Below are 25,184 nucleotides of genomic sequence, written 5' to 3' on the forward strand. Positions count from 1 at the left end.
ATGGCAACATTTCTTTAGTTAAAAAGGAACTAACACTGATAAAAACATTTTAGAATTAAAACATGAAAATAGCATAGGTTTTGCACTTTGGGGCTCTACTTCAGCAATGCACTTAACCACAAGTTTAATTTCCTTACTGTGTTCAAAGTATGGAGAGCAGTGGCAAAGACAGAGGATCACATACATTCAACTCGCCAGACCAGGGTTACTTTGATTCCATGTAAATAATGCAACTTAGGGCAGTTAAGCAACTGCACGTAGTAACTTCTGGGCAAGTAGCAACCCTGCTGGAATACAAAGGCAGAATTTCTACCAACTTCTGTAGGGCCAAGATTTCACTCAGTGGCCCAGAACCTGACATGACACAGGTTGTACTGAAGCAAAAGCCTTGATTAAGACAACGCAGATGTTACCTGTGTGGAGGCTCAGGCTGGTTCACAGTGAATTCTTCACATACACGCACACAAAAAGCACAGCATATCTCAAAGAGCTCAACTACATAACATATACTACAAGTGCTACCTAAAATTTGATTGAAGTTAAGAAAAAAAAAACAAACACACCATACATGAAGAAATAAAATCTCCAAAATGAAGCTCTTGGTAGTGCTTCTTCCCGTTCCTTCATCCACCGTCCCCCACATCCAGTAGCCTTCCCTCTCCACCTGTAGATTTTTCTCCCTCATATTTAAGTTCAACAGACCTCACCGTGCCTCAGCTGTCCCTACACCGTGCCTGCGACCTGAGGCTCTGGTCTAAGCATCTGTGTTAGATCTGTGGAGAACCAGCACACATCTGGCAGAATCTGTCAGCCAAGAATTCACATCATGACTGGCCTCTAAAAAGTGTAACATGAAAGTCATAAATATAACCAAAAATAATAACTAGCCCCCATTTCTTTCTTTACATCGCATTCACACTGCATAAGGCATCCTTGAACTTTGGCAAATGTGCTATAACATTTGCTTATTTAAGGAAATCTCCAAATGTCAGAGAACCTGCAGGGCTTTTCTTGAAACTCGTTCCAGCTGAACGTTTTCACAGAAATAAAAGCTACGGATGTAAGGGAATCAAGAAGGATTTGGCCCAAAGCAACACCATACTTACATACAACAGTATGCCTGCACTGAGTTAGCATTTACATGCCACCGACAAATCTCTGACACTGTACGCATTCCAAGTTTAAAATTAGTAATTTTCACCGTCTTTCTGTGAATGCTGAGGAAAAGAAGCCCAGCCATTGCAGTTCTGTGTCTGGTAAACATCAACCACGACCCTGCGCCAGGAATGTAGTTGGTTTTGAACTGGAACTTCCTCCTCTGTTTACTGGAAATCTGCAAAAATGCTGTTAAGCTGAGTAGGTCAGGAAGAAGGAGCACGCAAACAAAATCCAGAGTGGATCTTCTGGTAATAATTAAATGAAAATGGCATCTTCTTTTTCTCACCTATTTCTAACGTGCGTGTTTTATCTCTTCTTTACGAGTAAGCAAGATCTCATCAACCGATTACCAAGCTAAGCATCATCAGCGTCATGCTCTCCTGACTGAAAGATTCTAAAAAAAGGAATCTCTTGTTTGGCTTTCTGAGAAGGAGCCAAGAAAACAAGCATATAAAATAAAACCATATTGCTCATAGTTTTGGAAAGAGTTAACTTGTATGTACATTCTTGTCAACTCTTTCCAAATGCCACGTACCGTAAGTGATAAGCAGATCTGGTGATAAGCAAGCAGCACTGACAGATGACCTTGGTCAATTTGCCACAACTTTGGGGACTCTGCATTGTTTCTGGAGAATAAGGAAGAAATACTGGCATTCCTCTGGACTGTATGCTGTAAGTGGACTGCAGGAGCAAAGGATCTGTGCTTGGGGCACTTACATGAAAAATACACGGTATTGGATGACAATTCATCCTCCACATCTATCCAGAGTTAATATTTAGCCTGATAACCTAAAAATTTTAAACTTTCAAAGACAGAGAAATAGTAACTCACCCACTTACAAAACAATGGTTTATCAATTAAAAAAATAAAATTATTTTAATAAAATGGATTGAGACAAATTTCAAGACAAATTATTATCAATGTTATAATATTTGTGTATTTTGTTAACGAGCAGCATTTACATCTGAACAATACAGCTGTAATCTCCTGATGAGACTTCTGAGCATACCACAAAGGAAGGATATTATGATGAAATTACAAGTCCAAGTCCCACTGAAGCCTGCACTTATCCAGCCAGGATTGACTGCTTGTATGGCTTGGGCAACCGAGCTTTTTGAGAAGATTGTGAAAAACTGTTCAATGTATTCAAGAGGAAAAAAAGTCAGCTCTTCGCTTTGCCCTTTTTTGCAGGAAGTCGTCCCGTTGCTTCGAGGTATTTGTTAATTATTTCTTCTTGAGTACTGGGCAAACATGGTTGGTACTTACTGTATTCCATTGTATATTCACCCTTTCCCTGAGGAGTTGGAAAGAAAATAGTCAAAGTTAGGATGCTAAACAAGTAGCCTTACGTAGCTGTAGGCCTCACCCAAATCTGTGAAATAACATGCAGCAAAAACTTGGCTAAGTATAGGAGCACTATGTGCTGAGGCACATAGGTATAAGATACAAAAGTAAACAGTATCTGAACATTGTTTCTATGTTATTGTTGCTTTGTATTATTTACAACTCTGAATGTCTTCCCTCCCCAAAGTATGCAGGGATTTTTTTGTCTGAATATGACACAGCTAGTGATAGCTATGTTCATTAAGAAACAGTTAAAGTAACAGTAACAGCTCCAATGTTATTTTCCTATTCTTTATTTGTTTCCATTTTTATCACTTTTACTGCTGCATGTATTATGCCAATCCTGATGCAAATTAGCACACCTGATTCATAGAAATAAGAGTCTTTTAGCAAAAAATTCGGAGAGTACTTACCTCTGTGCAAGACCGCAGCTCAGTGGCGTATCCAAACATATCATTCAGTGGCACCTAAAATCCAAGCATATTACTCTTGTAGGAACACAGTATTTTTCCATCTACTTTTGGTTATCATCCAACTAATCTCAATTATGCTACAAAAAATCTGGCGTGCTTTGTAAACAGTACTGGTTTTATTATCTGCTTTCGTAAATACCTCTTATTTCAACTAATGTATATTCACATTGTATATTCAGCCGAAAATCCCCAAGATCTCTGTTTGAATGCACCAGATACTTGCCAAATATGCCAAATTCAGTAACCTGCATCACCTAGCAAGAGATCACAACACTTGAAACATCGAAGGCTGCAGCTCTAGATACAGTTTATGCAGCAGGAGCAATGCACAGTATGGTTTCTCATTACTTAAAGCTTTGCTGAGGATTTACCCTACCACCACTGTTAGATGTACATTTGGTATGATCTAACATGAGAACAAATACATTTTATAAGAGACATGAAAGGTGTGAAGAAAAATCCTTTGCTCTTATCTGCAATTATTACAGTTAATGCAGTTATCAGCTGAAGGAAGACAGCTGCCAGAAACATCCCCCTTAACTCTGTGCAGCAGTACAGATTTGCACAGATTTGTTTCACTCCAAGGTAGCACAGCCAGCCGGTCTTGACAAAATCAAGTTCTGTTCCTTTCTCTGACACCACATGATTTTAGGGTAATAAATACGCTTCTCTGAAGTGGGATGGGTTTACAATAGGTTCACTAATACTGCACAATACGCTTCCACAAATGGAAAATTCATGATAAGCTTATCCACTAAGTAACTTGACCAAAATGTTTAAAATTCTAGCCAGTAAGAAAACCAGTAACAGAGTCAAAAGGCAACAGAGGAGAAAAAAGGGTCAGGAATCAGCTACCAGCACATACCTCAGCATAGAGAGTAAAGTAACCCTCCAAGCCGTCTTGCCCTGTGATGACTCCATGCCGGCGATTAATTCCAGCTATCACTGTTCCCTGGAACTCTGTGGGTGCCATCACCTCCACTGCCATAATGGGCTCAAGTATACGCACAGTGGCATTTTCCATAGCTGGAGTGAAAAGAACATGAAACACACTCTGTGCTCGCAGGCACATAGTTTGATAGCACATTTTGATGCGTTTGATAGTTTGGTAGAATGTTTTCGTTTTTTTATCCCAATAAATACGAAGTTTTTGGTGTTTCTTTAATCTCATCTAGGAAAAAGGACTTCCTTCATACAATTATAAGATTAGTCTGCCTTCCTCAAAATTTCTATGAATTTTTGCACATATTCTGCTCTACATAACCAGCCAAACTTTGAATATACGTATGGATATACCAGGCAACAAACCAACCTAAAGAAATGATGTCATTAAAATTTGCTCCAACAATAAACAAGCCAGCAGGACTACACATTCAGACTACTAGTTTTATACCTTGCTTTAGGGCTCCTTCTCCTGCTCTGATGAAAGAGAACTCATTGGAGTCCACCATGTGATGTGCACCATCTTCTAAGACAAATCGGACTCCAGATATCTTGTGCCCTGATGTTAAACCTTTTTCACATGCGTCTCGGAATCCCTGTCAAGTAACATCTTAAAGTTAGTTTTCAGACTGAGATTAAGCTTTAAAAAGATTGCTATTAACAATGGCCTATAAAAGACACTAAATTTGGTCACCTTAAAAACAGAAATAATGCCATACAATAGAAGACAAGGAAAAGGAACGTACTCAGGACTTTGTTTTGTTAAGGGGCTGTATGATCAAAGAGTGAAAGAATGCTTTATGTGGAAAATAATACTTCAACTATTGGATTGAAAAACAAGGTTCTTTTGAGACTGTGTGTTTTTTTTGCAGGACTTGGAAAAAATCTTGAAGTGTCACATCATGGAATAACGAAAGAATTCTTTTAGTTTGATTAATGATTTCAAAGATCATGAGAAGACAGAGAAGTATTAAAGTTGTATATGATAAATTATACAGTTACACAAACAGAAGAAGCCCACAGAAGTGGTGAGAAAAAAAAAAAAAAGAAATAGTTGGTAACTCACGCATTAAATTAACTTAACTACAGTTACCTATATATTTGGTCTCAGAGAAATCACAAAAAAGTTGCATGTTTCAGAATCAAGGATAAGAATTGTGTGGCCACAACCGGAAGCAGAACATGGAAATTAAAAAGCAGGATCATCAGAAGGAGGCTTGTTTTACTGTCAGAAAAGCAAGCCTAGCTTTCATACTAAGGCACTGCTATAGAAATAGAGCAAGCACACACTACCAAAGAAAACAAACAGCAGCTTCTAAATTAAGTGGAAAAGTTAGGAATGTAAGATATTAAGCAAAAACATATAAATTTGATTCTGCTTCCACTGAAATAATGGGAAAAGTCTCCTTGCCTGGGGCAAGACAGTCATAGTAAATGTTAACAGAATACTGCAAAAAAACACCACCACAAGAATCAGTATTTCTTATACCACAGACATACACAAATCGCTTTGTACCTTTTCAACAGCGGGCACAAATTGTTTTGGAATATTTGTGCCAATAGTTCTGTCTTCAAATTCTAATTTCGTGTAGTCTTCAGGATCCAGGGGCTCAAGGACTCCTATAACTTTGCCATACTGGCCTGCTCCACCAGTCTGTTTCTTGTGTGTATATTCAAACCTAAAACCAAGCAAAAACCCCACAGAACTCTATGTTATTCATTACAGAAATTGTGCTCTAACTACGGTTTCATAAGGAAGAAGTTCCTGTTGTGCATTTTGCTTCACTCCCTTCAGTTAATCAAGAAGACTAAAAGCTGTGTGGCTGAAAACAGCTGAGAATATTCCAGTGCTCAAAGGAGGAGCAATGCATTTCTTCATCTTGCAAGCTGGAACCTACAAGTCTACAATGATTTAACAACTCAAAACACTTCTGTATATGGCAAGCAACGCTAATAAAGCCTGATTACCTTCAGGCTCGTCACCTGCCTGAATCACAAGCTCTTATTTCCACACGAACCCGCAGTCCCACCAAGTACTTTGATGGTAGTGGGAAAGGGTGACTGGGGGGAAAAAACACCAAACAACTGTTGGATACTTTTATTTTTTTAAGGGAACTAGAAGGATTTCGTTTTTTTGAGACATTCAACCCTCTATCACACCTGGCTGTGTGGTTTCAGGACGTTAGGGGAGGGAAAGGAGGAGGAGGAGGAGGAGGAGGAGGGCTCCGTGACGGCTCCTCCCCACACCGCCGCTTCCTGCTGCCGCCGGGGACAGCCCTGCCGAGCCGGGCCGCCCTCCTCGCCCCCCAAAACCCCCCAGCCCCATGTCTCAGGGTCCGAGCCCGGCGTTGGAGCTGCCTCCCAGCCACAGCCTCCCCGGCCGGGCGGCGGCGCTGGCCGCGGCCTTCATCGCCTGGCGCCGCGGGACCCCCGGGCGCGGCCCGGCGCTGAGGGCCCTGAACCGCGCCCGCCGCCAGGTGAGGCCCGGCCGCGGGGCCTGAGGGGGCTGCGGGCACCCTGAGGCAGCGCTGCCTGGGGCTGAGGAATAGACGCTGGTTTGACGGTGCTGATGCTGTGTCTGCCCTTCTGCAGGCAGATGGTGTTTAATTAAGGACCCCCACAGCACACGCGCTCAGGGGGAGGATGCTCTTTGATGCTGTCAGGGAGACAAAATTCACCACAGAGGGGGTGATGTGCCCCTAAGCCTGCTAGAACCGTGTTTTAGCAAAGCTAACCTGCTTGATTAACTGCAGGTAGCTGGTTGTGTAAAAAGACAATGCAATTCCTAACAAAGTGCAAAATGTGTGCAGTATAAGGAACCAAGTAAGATTGGTGTGTCAAGTTTAACCAGGCAGTATGTGGTATAGGGCAGAACCATGCTGGGATGCCAGCATGCAAGACTGGGAAGGGAACAGGTGGCACTGATCAGGCTCTGTGCCACGTGCGTGTTGAACGAGCAATCTCAACGGCTGGAAAAAAAAAAAAAAAAGAATAGCCCAGCTCTGTATTCATATTACAGAGTAACTTCTGTAACTTCTGGAGAAACTTCTCCAGAATCCAAAGAAATTCAGCATTATACAAAATAAATATTCTTAATCTTCTCCTTATTTAGGATATTGATGGTGTTGGGCATAAATACCACCTGGAATTCGTGTTAGAAGACATCTTTGAGAAAGTGAGTTTGGATTTACTTCGTTAACACCTTTTGGGCAGAATTTGGCACTAGTGATGTGTACTGAACAGCCAAAACTTCATGCTGCTGATTCTAGCCGACCGTAACAGCTGGGGATTGTGTTTCAAATTTTAAATCTGAAAAGGGTGATTCCCTTTTTTACTAAAAGGAAATCACCACTTCCTACACCGTACAAGCCCTGAGTATCTGATGCTTACTGCTGTGACACCAAATTGAGGGAAATGACGAAGACATTACGATGTCATTCAATTTCAAACGGAAGTTATACAAACCCATGACTCCAACTAAGTAACAGGAGTGACATTCTGCACCACAGACACTGCATTTGAGATCTCTACAGAAGGAAAAGTGCCTTTAAAGTGTATTCGCAGAAATGCTACAAATGGAACCTTGTTACAAATGTAACCTTGTCTTAAATAATCACAAATCTCTGTGGGTCATACCCTAAGAAAATAAAATAATTTTTAAAGTGCAAATTACCAATATTATACATGCATTTAATCAAGTATTAATACCTTAATTAACTCTGTAACAGGACAGTACTGTTAACTGCACTGCTGAGGTTCTTTATCATCTGGGCAACAAAAACGCTGCTCCAGATGTGCAATTTACAATTGAAGGCGAACTTAAGAACACAGATGAAGCAGATAACCTGTTCTACAATCGAATCAAGAGCCTGAAAAACGAGCTTTTGGCAGAGAACATACCAGGTACAAAGAAGGGACCTGGGTGAGAAAGAAGCGAGAGAACATGTTCCATGGCCAGAAGCAAACCTGAGCTAACGCGGTGGTGGTCCGTGATCCATGTGGGAGCCCCTACCATAGGAGCTGGGACCAGGGGGATCGGGCTGTTGGCCCTTCTCTGAATACACGTTTCTGCACTTTCCTTGCTGAATTGTGATTTGTATGCGACTGCTCCTTGAAAACCCTCTGCTACCTCTTAACCTCTTCTTTATCTGTTCCTGGTAGCACACCAGGTGCCCCAACTGCACTACTCTGGTCTGCGCTTACTGCAGAGCAACCCCTGCCTTGAAGGCCTTACAGAATGTGTGTTAAGAGGAAGAAGTGGGGCAGAGGGGTGGTATAGCAGCTATTCCAAGATCATATAGGTCTGTAACAGCAAGAAACATCAGCCAGGTCCCCTGAGTTTTAGCACCAGACCCTGTCTACTAAGCTGTATCATCCCATTAATGACTGCGACTCCATGAATTTTACTTAATGTGTATTTTTTGCTTTGTTTCCCAGACAGCTACGGCAATGTGCCCCCAGAAATGGAGCCCATCAGAGCGCTAGCCTGGGCTGCCTCTGGCTATGTGATATGGAAGAACTCAAATGAAAATACTAAGTACCAACTTGCCCAAATAAAGCACGTGAAGCAAGTGGTAAGTTACCATCAATGCCCTGCAAGAAATAAAATATTCAGGAGCTAAACAATTGTGGCATGTACTGAAGTACAGCTGAGGCAAAGTTCTTAAGCAAGAAACCTCAACTGTGTTTCAACTTCTTGGTCTGGTTCATTTTTAAGCCAGTGTTTAAGCTTTATGTTTTAGCTGCCTGTTTATTCAGTCTACTTCTTCTCTTCCTGAATTTTGCTTTTAGAAGCAGCTTTCCTGTGAGAGCAGTATTCTATGGTTATTTAGTTAAAATAAAACTTTCCTTTCCACTTAGGGGTCATCCCTTTGATTACAGTTTTATATTACTTTCCTGCCTTTCATCTGTAGTGTAGGCTGATCTGCCAGTAATCCTGCACCTGCATAACAGGCATTGGAATATTCTTGATTTACATCATGATCTAGCAATCAGTCACCGTAACACTGCTTGACATCTCTGCAGTACCAAGATCTAGACAAGCAGCAATGGGCTGCATCTCAACTTCAATAAAATACAATCTACATCGCTTTTTGTTTATACTGTTCCAGTCTCTATCCATTTGCTAGTTCAAATGCTAATCAAGAAAGAAAATACTGATTTAAGTCCACACAACTTTTTTTTTTTTTTTCCCCAAAACTTCTTAGTAATGCTGGTTTTTACTTGGGGGGAGTAGAATAAATTAATTTTTTGTTGAGACATTCGTATTGCAGAAAAGCTTTTTTTTTTTTTTTTTTTTTTTTTTTTTTAAAGAGTTAAATGACCCATTTAACAATTTCTGTAACACTCACCTCAGGGTTAGCTTTCTACCCAATGTTTATAGTTCAGTTCAATTGAAGCATTGCTCCTAGACTTGTATCAGCATGATATGCATCAACTAAGTTTATGATATGGAAACTGCATTCAGGAAAACATGTCATAAGACAGCGAGGGAACAGAATACTCAGGATTAAATGTTTTATATTTTCACTATTTTTTGAGTGATTGCAAGTACTGTGTTAATCCTGAGCAGCTAAACTCAGAAATCTACCCTAAGCTCAGAAATAAATACAACTGTCAAATCTCAATAGAGCTACTCAAATTGAGTCAACAGCTGCCATCATCAACAGGCCTTGAAGGCATTTTACCTGGAAAGGCAACCTGTTTTCAGAAAAGTTACGATCAGAGCAAAAATGTTTTAACTGAATAGAATTCTGTAGATTCTTCCAGTTCTTCTCTATTCAAATTGGAGAAAATATACTGTGAGTTAAGAATAATTCCTGAAGTGATGGTCAACTTTAAATTTAGTACGTACGCTAGATCTGAAAAAGAGGACTTCCTGTTTAGATTTTCATATTGAAAATGTTTAGATTGAATGTTCAGATTGAAATCCTGTTTAGATTTTTAGATTGGGTTTTCTTCTGAAAAGAAAGACTTTCAGAGCCCAAATATTTGGCCACCCAGTACAGCCGGTGAATTCTCATGAAGTTTTAGGTGTGAAGGCAATGCAGAAACTCATTTTGGGAGCAGGATTTGTTAACAATTTGCTCCCTCTGATGGCTACCTTAAAGTAGTTCACAGATGGAGCAGGGCTAACCATTTGCAAGGTTTTAAAGCCCTCTTTAACAAACCAGGTGAATTTAAGGATAAGGAAGACGGAAGACTATTAAACCTGCTGTAATCTTTCTCTAGTAATTTTGTTCCTCTTGCCTGATGAGTAGTTATGTAAAAAGCATGTTCCAAAGGTCAGTAGGTATTCTGTTGTTCACACACTGATAACTTCCTACCCATTATAAAGCATTTGGAGTGGCTTGGAAATCTTACTCTGTTGACAATTTCATTCACGAATTTTCAAGCTAAACTGACACCTTGTAGAATCAGCTATTCCCTTTCCAAATAAGTTCCTAAAGTTATGATGTGTCTAGCTTCTTTAAAGGAGGAATTAGCATGGTTTTAAATGTTATCTACAGTCTCAAATGAGATTTTTAGAGTTCACAAACAAAACATTATTGTTTTGTTATAATGACTAAGCTACATCTGCTTTATTCATTAACATGAGTGGCCAGTTTCATCGGAAGTGTATCAGAAACTTCTTATTATAACCAAAACAAACTGATTCACTACTTTTAAGGAAGGGGGAAGTCTTAAGTTCAGCCCTTTTCATCTTATTTTTCCAGAAAAGAAGTGATGAGTATCTTGAATTCGACTACATGATCCTACTTCATGAAAACGTGTCCCAGGTAAAGTCTTATTTCTAAAAAGCTTTTCTGTTTTGAAGACTGTCAGCTGTATGATGTCCAGTTTAGACATGCAGATGGTGAGGTTCTCACAGATTTGGTGCCGGCAGGCCAGCTGGTGAAATGGGTGAGGTTAGGACAATGACCACCCATCTGTCTCAGCATTATCTGCATCTGTCCCCATGCAGGCAGGAGACAACAGCTCTCTAATTTGTGTTGGGAGACTAATTTTAAACTGATTTCCCAGTGTTTCTCGCAAATGGCAGAGGTTCAACACAGTGGTCATTCACAGCTCTCTCCTCTTAGGGAATACTATGGGCAAACTGGCCAGGGATAAAGGGAAGAAGAAGCTGCCAGCATCCTGGACTGCTTAACTGCATCCTAGCTGGAGCTGTGAACACTGCTCCTGCAGGAGAACTTAAAACACTTGAACAATTCAACAGGACTGTGTGTTGTGCATCTTAACCTGAACTGTTACTGGTGCAGGATCAGCCTAGTTAAAGCCAGCCCAGGTATGGCTGTTAGAGCAGTCAGTGCCAGTTCAGTATTGTTCAAAGAAAACACCTTCTCACTTCTCGCATTTTTACTTTCTACCCACAGGAGATTATTCCCTGGCAAATGACAGTTCTTTGGCATCCGCAGCATGGCATTGAAGTAACACAGAACAGCCGTCAGCCAAAACATGTATAGGACGACTGCAGCATCTGATACAGCAATGGGAGAAGCTCAGATGCTACCACGGGCATTTCAAGGGGGGGAATATAAATTGGTGGGGTGGACAAACAATCAAGGTACGAAGAAAGAACCTTTGTTCAAACATTTTCCCCCTCTTTGTTGTGTTTTGATCTGGCACTTTCTCTACTGTGCAGTCAAAGTCTATGTCAAAACAAACAAAAAAAAACTCCATTGTTGCTAAAAGAATACTTACGCCACAGGTGCAGATATGTTCTCTCTAAAGGCAACTTTTGGCTTTCCCATGGTGCAAGGGCAACCATATTCTCTTTCCATTCTCTGCAGGAAAAAAAAAAAAAAAAGAATGAAATAGAGTTGTAGCTACACCATGGCAATACAGGGAAAAGCAACCATGTGATTATTTATTCAAGTTTAAATTTTCCGAAACAAAAGCCATCTTTTCTTCAATCTTTCAACATTTCAGATACATCTGCTGTATTTAAACTAAAATCCAGAACAGATATCAACTTGAAAGAAACAAATAAATCATTGCAAGTAACTGTTCCCTCCTGCCTGCATCATCTCTAATTATGGAATGGTACCTTTAAAAGAATGGAAGCAGAATATTTCTCTCTCCTTGTAGGAAATAATTAACAGTAAAATTAATTATAAGCAAAGGCTGATAAAGCAAAGTATAGTGCTTAATACAACATTTTTATGTCTTTGAAGCAAAAAAAAGTGAAAATATTCTAGACAGAAGTTTCATTTAAATAGATAATAAGCCTTCAAAGTAGAACCACTAGAGAGGAAGAGTCTTCAAAAGTTGACTAAGAAGTTGAGTACTTCCCTAAGCAGCTACTAGTGGTCACATTGATGCTGTGGTACTTTCTGCTAGGAAAACCTCAAAATAGCTGTCACGTGAGAACCGTGATTTTAAGTTTAGTTGTGCACCTGCAGAGAATCCTGCAAATATAAAGAGACCTAAAGTACTCAATTCCAAAATCAGGCCTAGAGACTGGCATTGGTTATCCTACCTGCAGATAAACTTTTGTATAGCAATGTCTCTGCCAGAAAGGAAGGAGAATTCTTGGTTGGCAAAATAGTCAAAAGTAGACTCCATTGATTCTGCTTTCCAAATTACCTGGGCATAGATTTCCAAGTGCAGTTCTCCCATTCCAGAGACAATGGTCTCTTTGCTCTCATCATCAAAATGGATTCTAAAGGTGGGATCTTCCCTTGAAAAGCGGCTCAAGCCTTTTGAAAATTTATCAAGGTCGTTCTAAAAAACAATTACACATTGAAAGGAAACATTAACTGAATGTCCAGAAGTCACACGAAGAAACCTGAAATTTTCTTGTCAACTGCTTAGCACTTCTACTCTCATGAAGTTATTTTCTGAAACAGCCACCCACTTAGAGCTGCATTTATTTCTCCAGTTATTTGAAGTCTATGTTTACCTAGCTCAAAACACACATGTTCTTTAGGGTTAAGTAATATTATCTAACACATCATTCAGATAACGTGATTATGTTCTTAAGTACTTTCAAAAGAATATTTCACAACAATGCTCAGCTTAGTCTAAACAATTTCATATTTGATTGCTAACCAGCACAAAGCAATAAAAGCGGCAGAAAGAAGGCCACTCGGTCAGAAAAAGGTTGATTCACAGGTTCTTACCTTGTTGGAAGGCTTCATAGCTACCGAAATAACAGGATCAGGGATGTGTATGGACTCCTGCAAGTGATAAAGGAAGAGATCACGCAATCAGGTGTTGCTACACCTAGTGATGCAACTTCTCCAGAAAATGTGGATCACAAGAACTCTGGGTCACAAACAGATGACTGCTTTACGTATCAACCTGCGTCTAATGTCATCGTGTAAATGCAACAAAATTATGTAACTCTCCTCAGGACTGCTACAAGGCTATGACTTAATAAATGCCATACTGCCAACCACAGCATTTCCAAGACTTACCTAGAGGCAAGCTGTTCTCTGTATGGATTCACACTACTTAGAAGCCTCTGCTTCCCATCATATTTTGTAAATGTACATATAAATAAAAGTGGTATTTTACATCTGTATACAAATACATAGCTCAGTAGTTTGGGGATAATAGCATCCTCTCAGTATTCAGTTACCCATGGACAGCAAATGATGTGGTAATGCTTCCGACAGCCCTGAACGGTTTGATAACACTGCAATAGTGGATTTGATGTCAAGTGTTGTAAACGAATGTGCAGCTCTTGAATGTACCACACTTCTACATATACAGCCTTCCTGAGGTATAATCATCACAAAAATATTTGCAGTTGTGAATACATCAAAAAATATTTAAACATGACAGATGATTATAACTTTTTACAACAAAATCCTAGTAAATTACTGTACATGAGGAGGCATACTCACCATGGAGATGTCAGTACTTGTTTTATCAGTGAACGTATCCCCACTAGCACAATCAATTCCAAACAACGCACATATGTCTCCTGCATAAACTTCGTTTACATCCTTAAGAAAGAAAAAAAGTTACTGTTTAGAGGACACTGAAAAAGATACTAACATTACAAACTACATTTGGTTTTAAGCAGAGATATAAACACCATGTTTAAAAGCCTAACATTAAGCTCCTTTTTTTCCCCCATCCATTTCTTCAAAACAAATGTCCAAAAAGTGTATCTCAGATTGGTTGCTACCTTACTTTAATGTAAGGATGCAAAGCAAGCAACAAAACATTTTCACAGGCGGTCGCGATCCAGCTATGGAGTTAAGGAATTTTAAACAGGAAAGGGTTGCATTTGCAGCAGTTTGAGAATCAATTTTCAGTTTAAGAATAGTGTTCGATAATCACATGAAAGAAAACTTTGCTGGATGTTTTGCCAATCCTATTTCCCTTCTCCCACAAGCATGGTACATGGGGTAATACCACAGCTAGCTTTCTTTAGCTGTCATCTCAAAGCCATCTTATAATGCTTCCCAGGCAAAGATTCTTCCACTTCAGTGGGAATAATACACTGAAGATCATTCAGTTTCTAGTAGACGTCTATTAAACACTACAGGCAAATATGAATTAACAACAAAAGCAGAAATTTGACATTACCACATCATTCAGAGATACCTGAAAAGCGAGAAGTGTGTTTAGTGAGAGTATCTCAAAAAGCAGCCCATGTGCCTGGACTGCCCCTCACTCACCTCCATGTTGTCTGAGTGCATTCGGACAAGTCTTTGGACACGCACTCTCTTCCCAGTCCTAGTGTTATAAATATAATCAGACTTCTTCAGCATCCCCTGATAAACTCGAAGGTAAGTTAACTGCCCGAAACGGCCGGCCTGAAATCAAAATTCATTAAAAATGAAATATAATCCTTCCGGGAGTCAAGACAACTACTGTGTGAAGTATGGTCTGCTCTGACTGAATAAATTATTCTGTTTTGAGTTTACACACTAGATACGTAAACAAAACTTTGTTTAGCATAGTCTCAGCTTTCACTTGACTCTGAAAAGGAACTTGACATTTACTGGCTATTTCCTTTCCTTCACCATTTTTGCCAGTGCTGAGCCTTCCCAACAGAGGCACACATTAGCTAATAATTTGGTCAGCCACACTCCAGATTTTCATGTGAACTGCTACTCTCTGGGCAGCAAGCAACCTATTTGGTTAAAACTGTATTTTTTTGTTTTTGTCTCTCTCCTGCTCCATTATTTTCAACTTAAAAAAGCCCTGAATTTTTCTCGGAAAGTATTTGTAATAAGCCAACCTTCCCCCTCCAAACAAACAAACAAACAACAACAAAAAAAACACTTTCAGGTTTTAAAACTGTGAAGTATTTGAGGCCCAGAATCCATTTTAAGACTTCCAAATTTGACAATGTCTGATACATTTGTGGATATTATGGCTGGAAGCTGGGTTTGTGTTTTCTACTGTTCTCTAATATTTTTTTTATATTAGAGAAAAACATTAAACAGCTTACCTCTAGTTTAAAAGCAAGGCCTACAAAAGGCTGGGAATTGTCTCGAGTGGATTTCAGCAGGAACTTGGCTTTGTCCTCAGAATCCCTTAAAAAAAAAAACAGAATGGAAATGGAGTTTATGTTATGAAGAAAACACGGCAATCTCCTCTAACACAAGTCCAGTCTTGGAAAGTCCCAAGGGCCCTTGGTTTCACAGCTTTATAGCAGAGCCTTACATGCTGGGTTGTTCTACCCTTGCACATACAAGACAGGAAGGTTTTGGTAAATGCCAGCAAGGGGATTATCCACCAAAACACAAAACAAGAGCACGTTATATACACTGTATTGCAGCTTGCATGCCACAGGTTAACTTCTCTGTACTGGCAGGTACAGAAGGCATATAAAAGGAAATGGGTGTACCAGTGGTTGACCTAAAAGCAGCTGAACACGCCAATCTTAGAGGCTTTGCAACCGCAGCTTTGTAGTAAGACTGCAATGTGGATGCAGAAGCACAGGGAAGGGACGCTGCAGAACTCCTCTGCCAATGCCCACAAGCCACATTAGACATTTCAGCCCACCCTAGCAGGCAGATGTTAACATGTAGGAAATGGCCCAGCAGCAGCCAGGACTCAAAAATTCAGGTGACCGCTGGGAGAAAGCCATAAACTGTATTTATTGGCATCATTTCTGTTTAGCTCTTACTGTGTCTGAACAACTCTAAGGCATTCAGAAAGCCTGATGACCACCCCCAAGCCACGACTGGAATGTGAAGGGCTGCTTGCTGCCTCTGATGTCGGGTTTCATATTTCTTAATTGTGATGGCACATCTACTTCAACAGCCACGTCCGAATGAATAAAACATCAGTTAACGTATTTCAGATGTGCTCTCCCCTCTAATGTAGGCATGATTTCAAGGGTTATCATTAATTTATAAGAGCTGTCTCAGCATATAAATGTTACGTTTGAAAAATAGTTAGTGCGCATTAGAGGTACAAGTATAAACAGCAACCCTGAAATGACAGGTGAGCTCTCCTACTTTTGGAATGTGGCGCAGAATGGTAATTGCATTAATTAATGCAAATGGTAAATGACCGTGTGTTTTGTCACTGAAGTTTCCCACCACATATTGCACTGCTTTGAAACCTTATTCTAAGACCTCAGCATAGGTTAACGAATGGACTTACCCCTGGTTAAGAATAGCATAGTTCTCCACTTCCGAAGGATTTGGGAGGTATTCTAAGACAGCATCCAGCAGTGGCTGTACTCCTTTGTTCTTCAAAGCGCTTCCCACAAGTACGGGGGTAAAGGACTTTTTCAGTGTTGCTCTTCTGATTGCAAGCTGGAAAAATTATCAGTGCATTACTGGCCTTCTGCAACAGCTCCGGGAGTCTGATGCAGCACCAATGTGAAGCATTCCAGACATCCCCTCCATCCACATTGGCTATCTGCTGGAGCCCCCCCACAAAAGCCTCCCCACTACACCTTGCTCACTGATACTCTAGAGAAGCAAGAGAGTTGCCCCCCTCACCCTCCAACAACTTAAGTTTAACTTAGAATTGATAATGCTTAAGAACTACAATGATAACCCCAGAATATTCAGAAAAAGTTCCTTGATTCTACGTTGCTAAAGTTGGGATTCTTCAAGTCTGTCTTAGGCCTCTCATTTCCCATATTTAAGTTCGCTGGGAAACAATACACAGATATTTGTGAAAGCAAGATGAGACGCTTCAGCTTCTCTAAAGTATGGAAAATTCTGCTGAAAGAGAAATTTTGGTAGTGCAGAGATATTTGGTTAAGTGTCATGCCCAAGGAATCATCATTTTTTGATGAGGAGTGCTTTGACATCACAGCAGAAGAACCTTTTCACATCCATCTGCAGTTGCTGAAGTTGTGGAATCCTTCCAGGATCTCCTAAGCGGCTGAGAACGAAAACCTAACTGCACACCAGCCTCCTGCTTGCTCAGTGACTTCCACCCACGCTTTGCAATGTCATGCAATGCTTAACTGAGCACCAACAGCTTCCAGAATGGCTTCCATCGCTGTCATCTGTAAAGGTTTGGAAAGGTGAGCAGAAAGGAACTAACCCCAACCAGTTACCAAAGCCAGGACTGCTTCCTCGGCCTCACCCCTCCCTGCCACTAGAGGATGCCACCTCCCCGCGGAGACGGTGGCCTCACTCCAACTCAAGCAGCTCCTGCTGTCTTTGATAAACGGAAAAGAAATGGATTCCCCTTAACAGACTAAGGTATATCACATTACCTAAGCTGGGAGTTATTTAGAGAACCTGAAGAGAGAAGGCTGAACTATCTTTACCATTAACCCAGAGCGCGATGTGGACTACCTGAGCCAAAAGTGAAAACGGAAAAAAACAAAAACCTTTGACAGAGCAAATAGAAAATCCTTCCTTTAAATTGTTCTGAGAATGAGATCTGTTCCCTTCGATTTGATGATTTAATGATTTCACAAAAATAATACAAGGAAAAAGTTCCCACATCAGCACTTCTGCTCCTTTAGCCCACGTCTGCTCTCACACACTGCAACGCTGCAAATACCCCCAAGCTGATGCCCAGTGCTTCTATTTGGCCACGTGTTTTCAAATAAAGCAACGTGACTGCAATTTACCCTCTTTAGGGGTGGGGAGGCACCCTTTTATTTCCTTACAGAGATTGTTGGTACCCCGGTGCCCTACTGAGCAGCTGGGGCACGTCAGCTCCCTGGGTGCAGCGTTACGGACGGCAGCAAACCGGGCGATGTCGAGCCAGCTGATCTGCAGCAACCACGGTGTGCTAGGACTGTGCCATCCAGGAGCGATACTTAGCATCATTCCTACCAAAAGATTATTTTCAGCAGAGACTTGGCTGCTGGCCACTGAAAGAAAATCCATCTTCGGGGACGTATTAGGACGAATTAACCTGCATCTGCAGTGCTGGAGCCATTATAGCTGTAATTAATTGGCTTTCAGAAGTGGGAAGCAGATGCATGCTGAATAGGCAAATTCAGTTTTGCAACAGATTTTCATCCCAGCAGGAGCTATCAAAAATAGCTTGCTGCACAAAGCCTGTCACCTCTCACGGTGCTGGTACATTCACATCTGTACCGTCCCTCCTCTAGGTGGAGGGCTGATCCCTGCAGGTCTCCAGAATTGCTGTTCTATTTCTATCTTTACCTAAGAGAGACAAGCTGCCCTGAAACATGACCAGCTCAGGCTTCATAAAATAATATTTGATTACTGGACTAGCTAAATGGATGGTTGTATCACTAAGAGCTACATTTTTTGAGTACTTCTGAAAAAAAGCCTTTTGCTTTTACGCCTCGAGCCGAGTGGGGATATACAGATTCCTGCCTACTCCTCACCACCAGTAATCACCCAGACAGCCAAAACAAGGTGTGTGGGCTGTGTTTTGTTTTTTTTTAAACTCAAGCCCAAGGTCTGTTACAAAGTTAAAAATGATCAAAGTTTAGCGGCTATGAAGATTCAGATGAATAACCCCTGGGGGACCTGGCGTGCCCACCAACTCTGAGCAGCTGCCAGCCCTCCCGATCCCACCAGATAGAGTGGGCAACTTCCAGGAAAGCGAGCAGTGCAAATCTTACCAGGAAAAAAAGACTACTGCACAAAGGCAAGCAGGCACTGCCAAGGAGACAAATGCTCAGAAGAGGACTTCAATGTCACGGCTCTGTTTAAAGTAACACTCTGATCACTCCTGACCTGAGCCCAGCTGGCCTGGCGGGCTCCACTCACCGAAATAGCTCCTGCTCCTACCACGTCTCAGCTCGGCTCGGCTCCTGCAGCCACAGCTGAGCACCCAGCGGGGAGAAGCAAAAGGAGGTGAGGAGTGTCACGTCAGGCAGACTTCGGCCCCCAGTGAGGCTCTGTGCGACACGCTGCCACTCTAAAGCAAACTGATTTGAACTTCACCAGCAGCTCCCTTGGAAAAGCAGTCTGCATGCAACACTTCTGCCATGGCTACAGGCTCTTCACACAGCACTTTTTTTATTTTTTTAATTAATTTATCACATTAAGCAACTTATCCCCTGTGGCAGCTTCAATCCTTGATTAATAACTGTTAATAGCAGCCACTAGAAGATTATTGTTCAGGTTAACTTCTGAGGGTAGCAAGATGTCGTGGCAAATACTCACAGATACCTGCACCAAGCATGAATTAACTCAATCTATACGGCCATAACACAGCTAAAAGGGTAAAAAGCAACCACGTTGGAATCATGCCTGCAATACAGCCCTCGGTATGGCTGCCTTACGCTACCGGCTGTCACGACACAACACCCAACAACTCGCTGTGTGCCAACAGCTGCGCCTTGCTGCCCTCAGTTACACACCCACTCGCGGGGCTGCGTGGTGAATGCCAACTTGGTGAGCAGTGCCCTAAGGTGTCCTCAGGCCACCTCACGCTCACAGCACAGAAAAATTAAGTCCATGTGTGTGTGGTACAGGCTGGTTTTTGCTGACCGGGGTAGCCAAGCGTTTATACCTGTCCTGACTAAAGCCAACACCACAGTCACTGCTCACCTGCAGTCCTTAGGGAAGGGACTGTGATCCACATAACAATCCACTACAGGACGTGCAGATCGCCAAGAACATGTTTGTGTCTACTCTCCAGCCACCACTGAACAGTGTAAGCTGATCTCATCCAGGAACAAACTGCTGCAGGACTTGCAAAACAATGGAGAGCTGCAGCAGCTGGGCTTCCTGGGCTTCCCCACCACATTCTGTTATGTGGACACGCACTTGAAAAAACTGATACCAAACTGTCCTGGAAACAAACAATTTTCAGTCTATGACCAGCTGATGTAGGAAAAATGGTGTTCTTCATTACTTCTGTGTGCTTCCCTCTGTGTTGGCATGTTTGACACTTGGTATTTAAAGTATTTCATAAAATAAATCATGTACAAGCATTCCGCATCTTTCAAGAAATTCATTTTTCTTCTCTTTTAAATTCTTTTTTTTGGTCCTAGATTTGTTTCCTCTGGAATCTCCAAGTCAAGTCATTCCGATTTCCTTCTAGTGTACTGCTCCTTTTACCCGATGGATGCCATCAACACAAATACAAACTGAGGCAGGATTTCCTAGGCACAGGAAGACTTAGAGCATCTCACAACTGATTCACTACAGAATACAAGGTAAGTCACAGACATCAATAGCTGCACTGCAGGTAGGTAACAGAATGGCAAAAACAAGCAGATGTACCTTAGAGCCAAGCAAATGGCTCAAAGGGGCATCCACAAGCTCAGACTTCCCAATCAGAAAGTAAATTTGGAATGGGCCCTTGATAGGGATTGGACTGGGAGTCCACCTGCAGGAGGTGAAGCCCTACAGAACTCAGGCAAAGGATTTCTTCAAGACTTCAAGAAACGTTTTAGGGAGAAGGGAAAAAGTCAGAAAGAACACGATGTTAAGAAGAAACACCATGAAGTTACCTTTAAGTCAGCAGCTGTAGGAATCTTTTCTTCCAAGAACAGCTCCCCGAGTTGATCATCCGAATTAGCAACACACTCGATCAACTCCCCACGCCGATCTGCAGCCTCTGCTCTAAACTCCGCTGGGATTTCATCGTATCGAACAGTCTGGCTAAAAACACACAAATAATACAGCCACTCTGAGGGATACCACACGAAGCAGCCTTTCAATCACTAGTCATTGTGACAACCAGCCTGACCAAGAAAAATTTACTGTTGGCATGGATATTAAAAAATAAATAAATAAAAAATTGGGTTATTAACTTGCTATCTTTGATGCTTTGATGCTTTAGCAGGAAAGCATTCTTCCCACTCACGGTAGGAGTTTGCAGGGATGCAGGACAACCTGATCAACAAGCTCACCCACATCTTATCTTCATCCCAGTAAGCTCCTGCCAAATCTCCACTATCTGCTCCGTTATGAAGCAAGTCTCCCATCTCTCTGGGTGGCAAGCACTGCTACCACCCCTGCACACCGCTGCAGTTAGCCAGAGATTCATGCTGAAGCTACCAGTCATTAAATCTGACTCTGCAGAATCGTTTTGCTGTAACCTGGTGGGCTGAAAGCTGATACCACAGCCCTAGCACAAGCTGCATCCCTAACTCTCCAAACAGCAGGCTTCATATCTGAAGAAAAACTATAGGTATTACACATCTAAAGAATCACTTCAGTACAAGAAATATGCAAGTTTCAAACCTTACCCAAATGCACCATCAAAATATATAGCTCTTTCTTCAATTAGATCTATAACTCCTTTAAAGTTTCCCTCCAGACCGATTGGAATCTGAACAAAAGCTGCATTGTGTTTTAACTTGGATCTGAAAAAGTGAGGAAACATCGATTAGCTGAAGAAAAAAGTCACTTCCATTCACGTGCTCCAGATGGTCTTTAAACAACATCTCATTCCTACACTGTATCACCATATTCCGTTCTTTTAACAGTGCCAAAATCTACCAATACTGATGAAAAATGCCTAGTTGCATTTTACCCTGAGTAACTGCCTGACTTCTATATCCCAACAGATAGAGTGAGCAACTTCCATGGGAAAAAAGGCAGCACAAAAGACAGCTTTCAGATTGATTACTTGATTATGGGAGCTCCTTCTCCCTTGCTGCACATTAACATGTGTATCTCACAGATAAAAGTTTGGCACAGAAAGGTGGCAGGTAAGAGGCACGCAGAACTTCTGGTATTTGAAGCAGAAACTGCCCAACCTTGTGTCATCGCCCTGCTGCGAGCTACAGGACATTTCCCACCAGTATCTAAGAAAAATTAAAAAGGCTGTTTTTAAAGTGGCTCTGCATCTAGTTCCCCATTTAACCTCAAGCCATGCATTATCTCCCAAAATGCGATTACAGACTCCACAAGAGAATGTTTTTCAATATTCTTAGAATTAATCTGCTCTGTGAATAGTTCAGAATTATTCCACAGGTAAGTTAAAGCGATAGATACCTCAACTGCTGGACTGCTCTGGCTGGACTAGAGCCCTGTCTGTCCAGCTTATTGATGAATGTTACAAACGGCACGCCGTAACGTTTCATTTGCCTGTTCACGGTTATTGTCTGGCACTGAACTCCTCCAACAGCACAGAGAACCAGAATAGCTCCATCAAGAACTCTCAGAGATCTCTCTACTTCAATTGTGAAGTCTACATGTCCTAAATAACAATAAAAAAAAGCCAACAAAAAGTTAGTCATAGATGATAAAAAATAGTAATGGTTTTCTCACAGCTGCAAAAAACAGCAACATCCAACGAAATCAGTCTCCAGACATACAGGATTTCAAGGTCAATCACTAAACGAGCACAAAGACAGCACCGTTTTTTTTATATACAAAGGAAGAGCAACCTTGAAGTGTTTGGAACTGCCATTACCTGGCGTGTCTATGATGTTGATGTTGGTGTCCTTCCACATGGTGTACGTTGCTGCAGACTGAATCGTGATTCCACGTTGTCGCTCTAGCTCCATTGAATCCATGACAGCTCCAACTCCATCTTTACCTTTCACCTTATCGATAAATAAATAAATAAAAATTAGTCCAAGAGAGTTTACTGGGAATTCTACAGGAGCAGGAGCGATCTTTCATACAGTGAGCATCATCCTTCACACAGCAATGAGAAGGAGACATGAGAGAACCATTTACAATTCCTGAAGTGCAAAGAAGCTTGATTTTTTTGCAGCTTCATCTACTAAGCTAATGTGTTTTACTGTCCTTAAGATCATCACCCTGAAAGAGGTTATCAAAAATCTGCCACAAATTAGGCTTCATTTTTTATTAATTTAATAAGCTTTTTAAATTAATTTATAAATTATTTATTTATAAATTTATATTTTTTTATTAATTTAATAAGCTAATATATCTGAATCTAAAAACTATATCCTTACGCTCTCTCAGTTTCTCACAGCCATCTCTGACAGTATTAAAAGAAACGTGCATCTCCCATGGTGCATTTACCAGAAATAAGAAGAAATAAGTTTCAAAATATGATTTGAAGCGTTGTGGAAGAGAGAGAACACTGCACAAATGAGGGATCATTCAATCCTCTTCTTCTCCATTTATTTTTAAATTTAAATTTAGGACTCCTCTCCTAGCTTGGCCTGCCACCGGGTGCATCAGGCACAGCTCCCTGACCCCACGCAGTAAGTTGCAGATGAACGAGCCCCAGCAGCGCTGCGCTGGCCCCCAACACACAGCCCACGGAGAGCCACTCTGCCCTGGCATCCCCCAAAAACCGACCTCGTGCATTTGTGCTATCCTGCCAGTGTAGAAGAGGACTCGCTCCGTCAAGGTGGTCTTCCCCGAGTCGATGTGGGCCGAGATGCCGATGTTGCGGATCCGCTCATTGGGGAGGATGCCTGAGGAGCAGTGCCTGCAGGCGTTCAGGAGAAGCTGGAAAAGGGGATTGTGGCTGGTTTAGGGAAGCACAGATCAAATGCGGATCAAATGGTCACCCTGCTGCTCTCAGTTGCCCTCAGGCGCCTTTCTGAGCACCCCGAAGCCCTGCAGAGCCCTCAGGCAGCCCCCAGGCCAGGGCCGCTGCCTTGCCCTTTATCCCTGTCCCCTTGCCGGACTCCAGCCTCCCTCCCGCAGACGGGCGCCTTCAGCCTAACGAGGGACTTCTCCAGGTCGAGCACAGCCCCGGCCAGACACCTTTTTTTCCCAGAATTGCCACTTTTTCCCTCTTTTTCCTAATGCCCCTCCCACCCCGTCACGGCGCGGCGCAGGGCCCGCTCCCCTCAGCCGGGCCCTGTCAGGGCTCTCCCCGGTTCCCGCCGCGATGGCGGCCGCCCCCCCCCCGCTACCTGCGGCTGCCGCCGGCCCCGCGCCGCCCCGGCCCGCAGTGCCCGCAGCATGGCTGCCGCCCGCCGCCTCAGCGCCTCAGCGCGGCGCTTCCGGAGCGCGGCGCATGCGGGGTCGGGCGCCGCCGAGCTTTGAGATGTAAAGGCGAGATTCTCAAAAAAATAAATAAATCTAACTCATCTCGCCCTCAAAACACGATATTGGCTTGTATTAGATGAAAATAAGGGCTGCTGGTACTAGGGAAGCACGGCCGGGGTCATGTCATGTGTGCACATAGGGGACTGTGATAAGCAACGCCTCTCCTCACGGCCGCTGAGGGACAGGGGACATGGCCTGCTGGAGTGGACTTAAAGGCTTCTTGATCTTATTTAGTATTTTAATTAGTGACCTTCATGGTAAGGACTATGCTACTGAATGAAGTTTACTAATGACACTGTCTGAACATGTATCAGCGATACTGTAAGTGTAGTGGAGGATTAGCAGATTTTACGAAAACAATGCAATAGGTTGAAGTATCAAATACAGCATTACTATTAACAGGTATATTCACTAATAGCATTTACTAATTAGAAAGTAAAGAGCTGGGCTCAGTGGCAGAAGAACAACAATACAAGTTTATAACACACAAGGAAGATGCTTGGAGCACAAGTGCCCATTCACTGCTCTTTAATGCTTTATTAGAACAGCAAGCTCCAATGAAGTCTCCAATGAAGTCAGCATTATAGATACAAACAAAATATCCCTGCTTAAGGCAGCATGTGAAGCTGATGCAGTTACCCTGCATGGCTTCCCTCAGCCCCACCCTGAAAGAGAAGCAATTACTTTGCATTGAGCATGGGGTAAGAGCACAGATATGCTAGCAGTTGGAAGTGATGACATACTAATACTCAAGTCACAGCTCAATAAAGTAATATATATATATAGCAAATTTATTCAAGTATTTGAGAATAGAGATACTATGATTATACGAGGGAAACTTAGTCTTTCATACAAGAAACACTTGGCCTAACACCAAGTGTTTCCTTGCTGCAAAGCTGTTTTGTGTTGTGGTATATGCATGTTTTTCTTCTGGAAACAGACCCCTTGCTGTGTTGC

The 25,184-nt window shown here is 42.0% G+C and overlaps 2 protein-coding genes across 2 annotated transcripts; one reads left to right on the top strand and one right to left on the bottom strand.

The window, feature by feature from the left end:
• Nucleotides 1-2,016: 2,016 nt before the first annotated feature.
• On the bottom strand, nucleotides 2,017-24,167 carry GFM1 (G elongation factor mitochondrial 1). The gene is made up of 18 exons (XM_084291988.1): nucleotides 24,092-24,167; nucleotides 23,526-23,678; nucleotides 22,663-22,795; nucleotides 22,242-22,446; nucleotides 21,491-21,607; nucleotides 20,750-20,900; nucleotides 16,498-16,652; nucleotides 15,335-15,419; nucleotides 14,556-14,693; nucleotides 13,773-13,874; nucleotides 13,044-13,100; nucleotides 12,508-12,645; nucleotides 11,623-11,705; nucleotides 5,435-5,597; nucleotides 4,370-4,514; nucleotides 3,842-4,002; nucleotides 2,917-2,970; nucleotides 2,017-2,453 (listed from the first exon to the last, which is right to left on the bottom strand). Exons 1-18 carry the CDS (start codon nucleotides 24,140-24,142, stop codon nucleotides 2,322-2,324), a joined length of 2,223 nt encoding a protein of 740 aa, XP_084148114.1. The 5' UTR covers nucleotides 24,143-24,167; the 3' UTR covers nucleotides 2,017-2,321.
• On the top strand, nucleotides 6,243-11,384 carry LXN (latexin; the record flags this gene model as incomplete). Its single annotated transcript, XM_084291704.1, has 6 exons — nucleotides 6,243-6,395; nucleotides 7,031-7,093; nucleotides 7,647-7,821; nucleotides 8,356-8,492; nucleotides 10,635-10,697; nucleotides 11,295-11,384. The coding sequence occupies 6 exons, from the start codon at nucleotides 6,243-6,245 to the stop codon at nucleotides 11,382-11,384; spliced, it is 681 nt and encodes a 226-aa protein (XP_084147830.1).
• Nucleotides 24,168-25,184: the final 1,017 nt, after the last annotated feature.

This window comes from Netta rufina (assembly GCF_964035555.1).
Source record: "Netta rufina genome assembly, chromosome: 9".
NCBI lineage: Eukaryota > Metazoa > Chordata > Aves > Anseriformes > Anatidae > Netta > Netta rufina.

Bases quoted from the DNA above. Each gene is read 5' to 3' on its own strand.
- GFM1 (XM_084291988.1), bottom strand. From the start codon at position 24,142: ATGCTGCGGGCACTGCGGGCCGGGGCGGCGCGGGGCCGGCGGCAGCCG. The intron at 4,003-4,369 runs GTATAAAACTAG...TTTTCACTCCAG, and splicing joins AGAAGGAGCCCTAAAGCAAG to CTATGGAAAATGCCACTGTG. The intron at 2,454-2,916 runs GTAAGTACTCTC...CCAACTCCTCAG, and splicing joins AGCTGCGGTCTTGCACAGAG to GGAAAGGGTGAATATACAAT.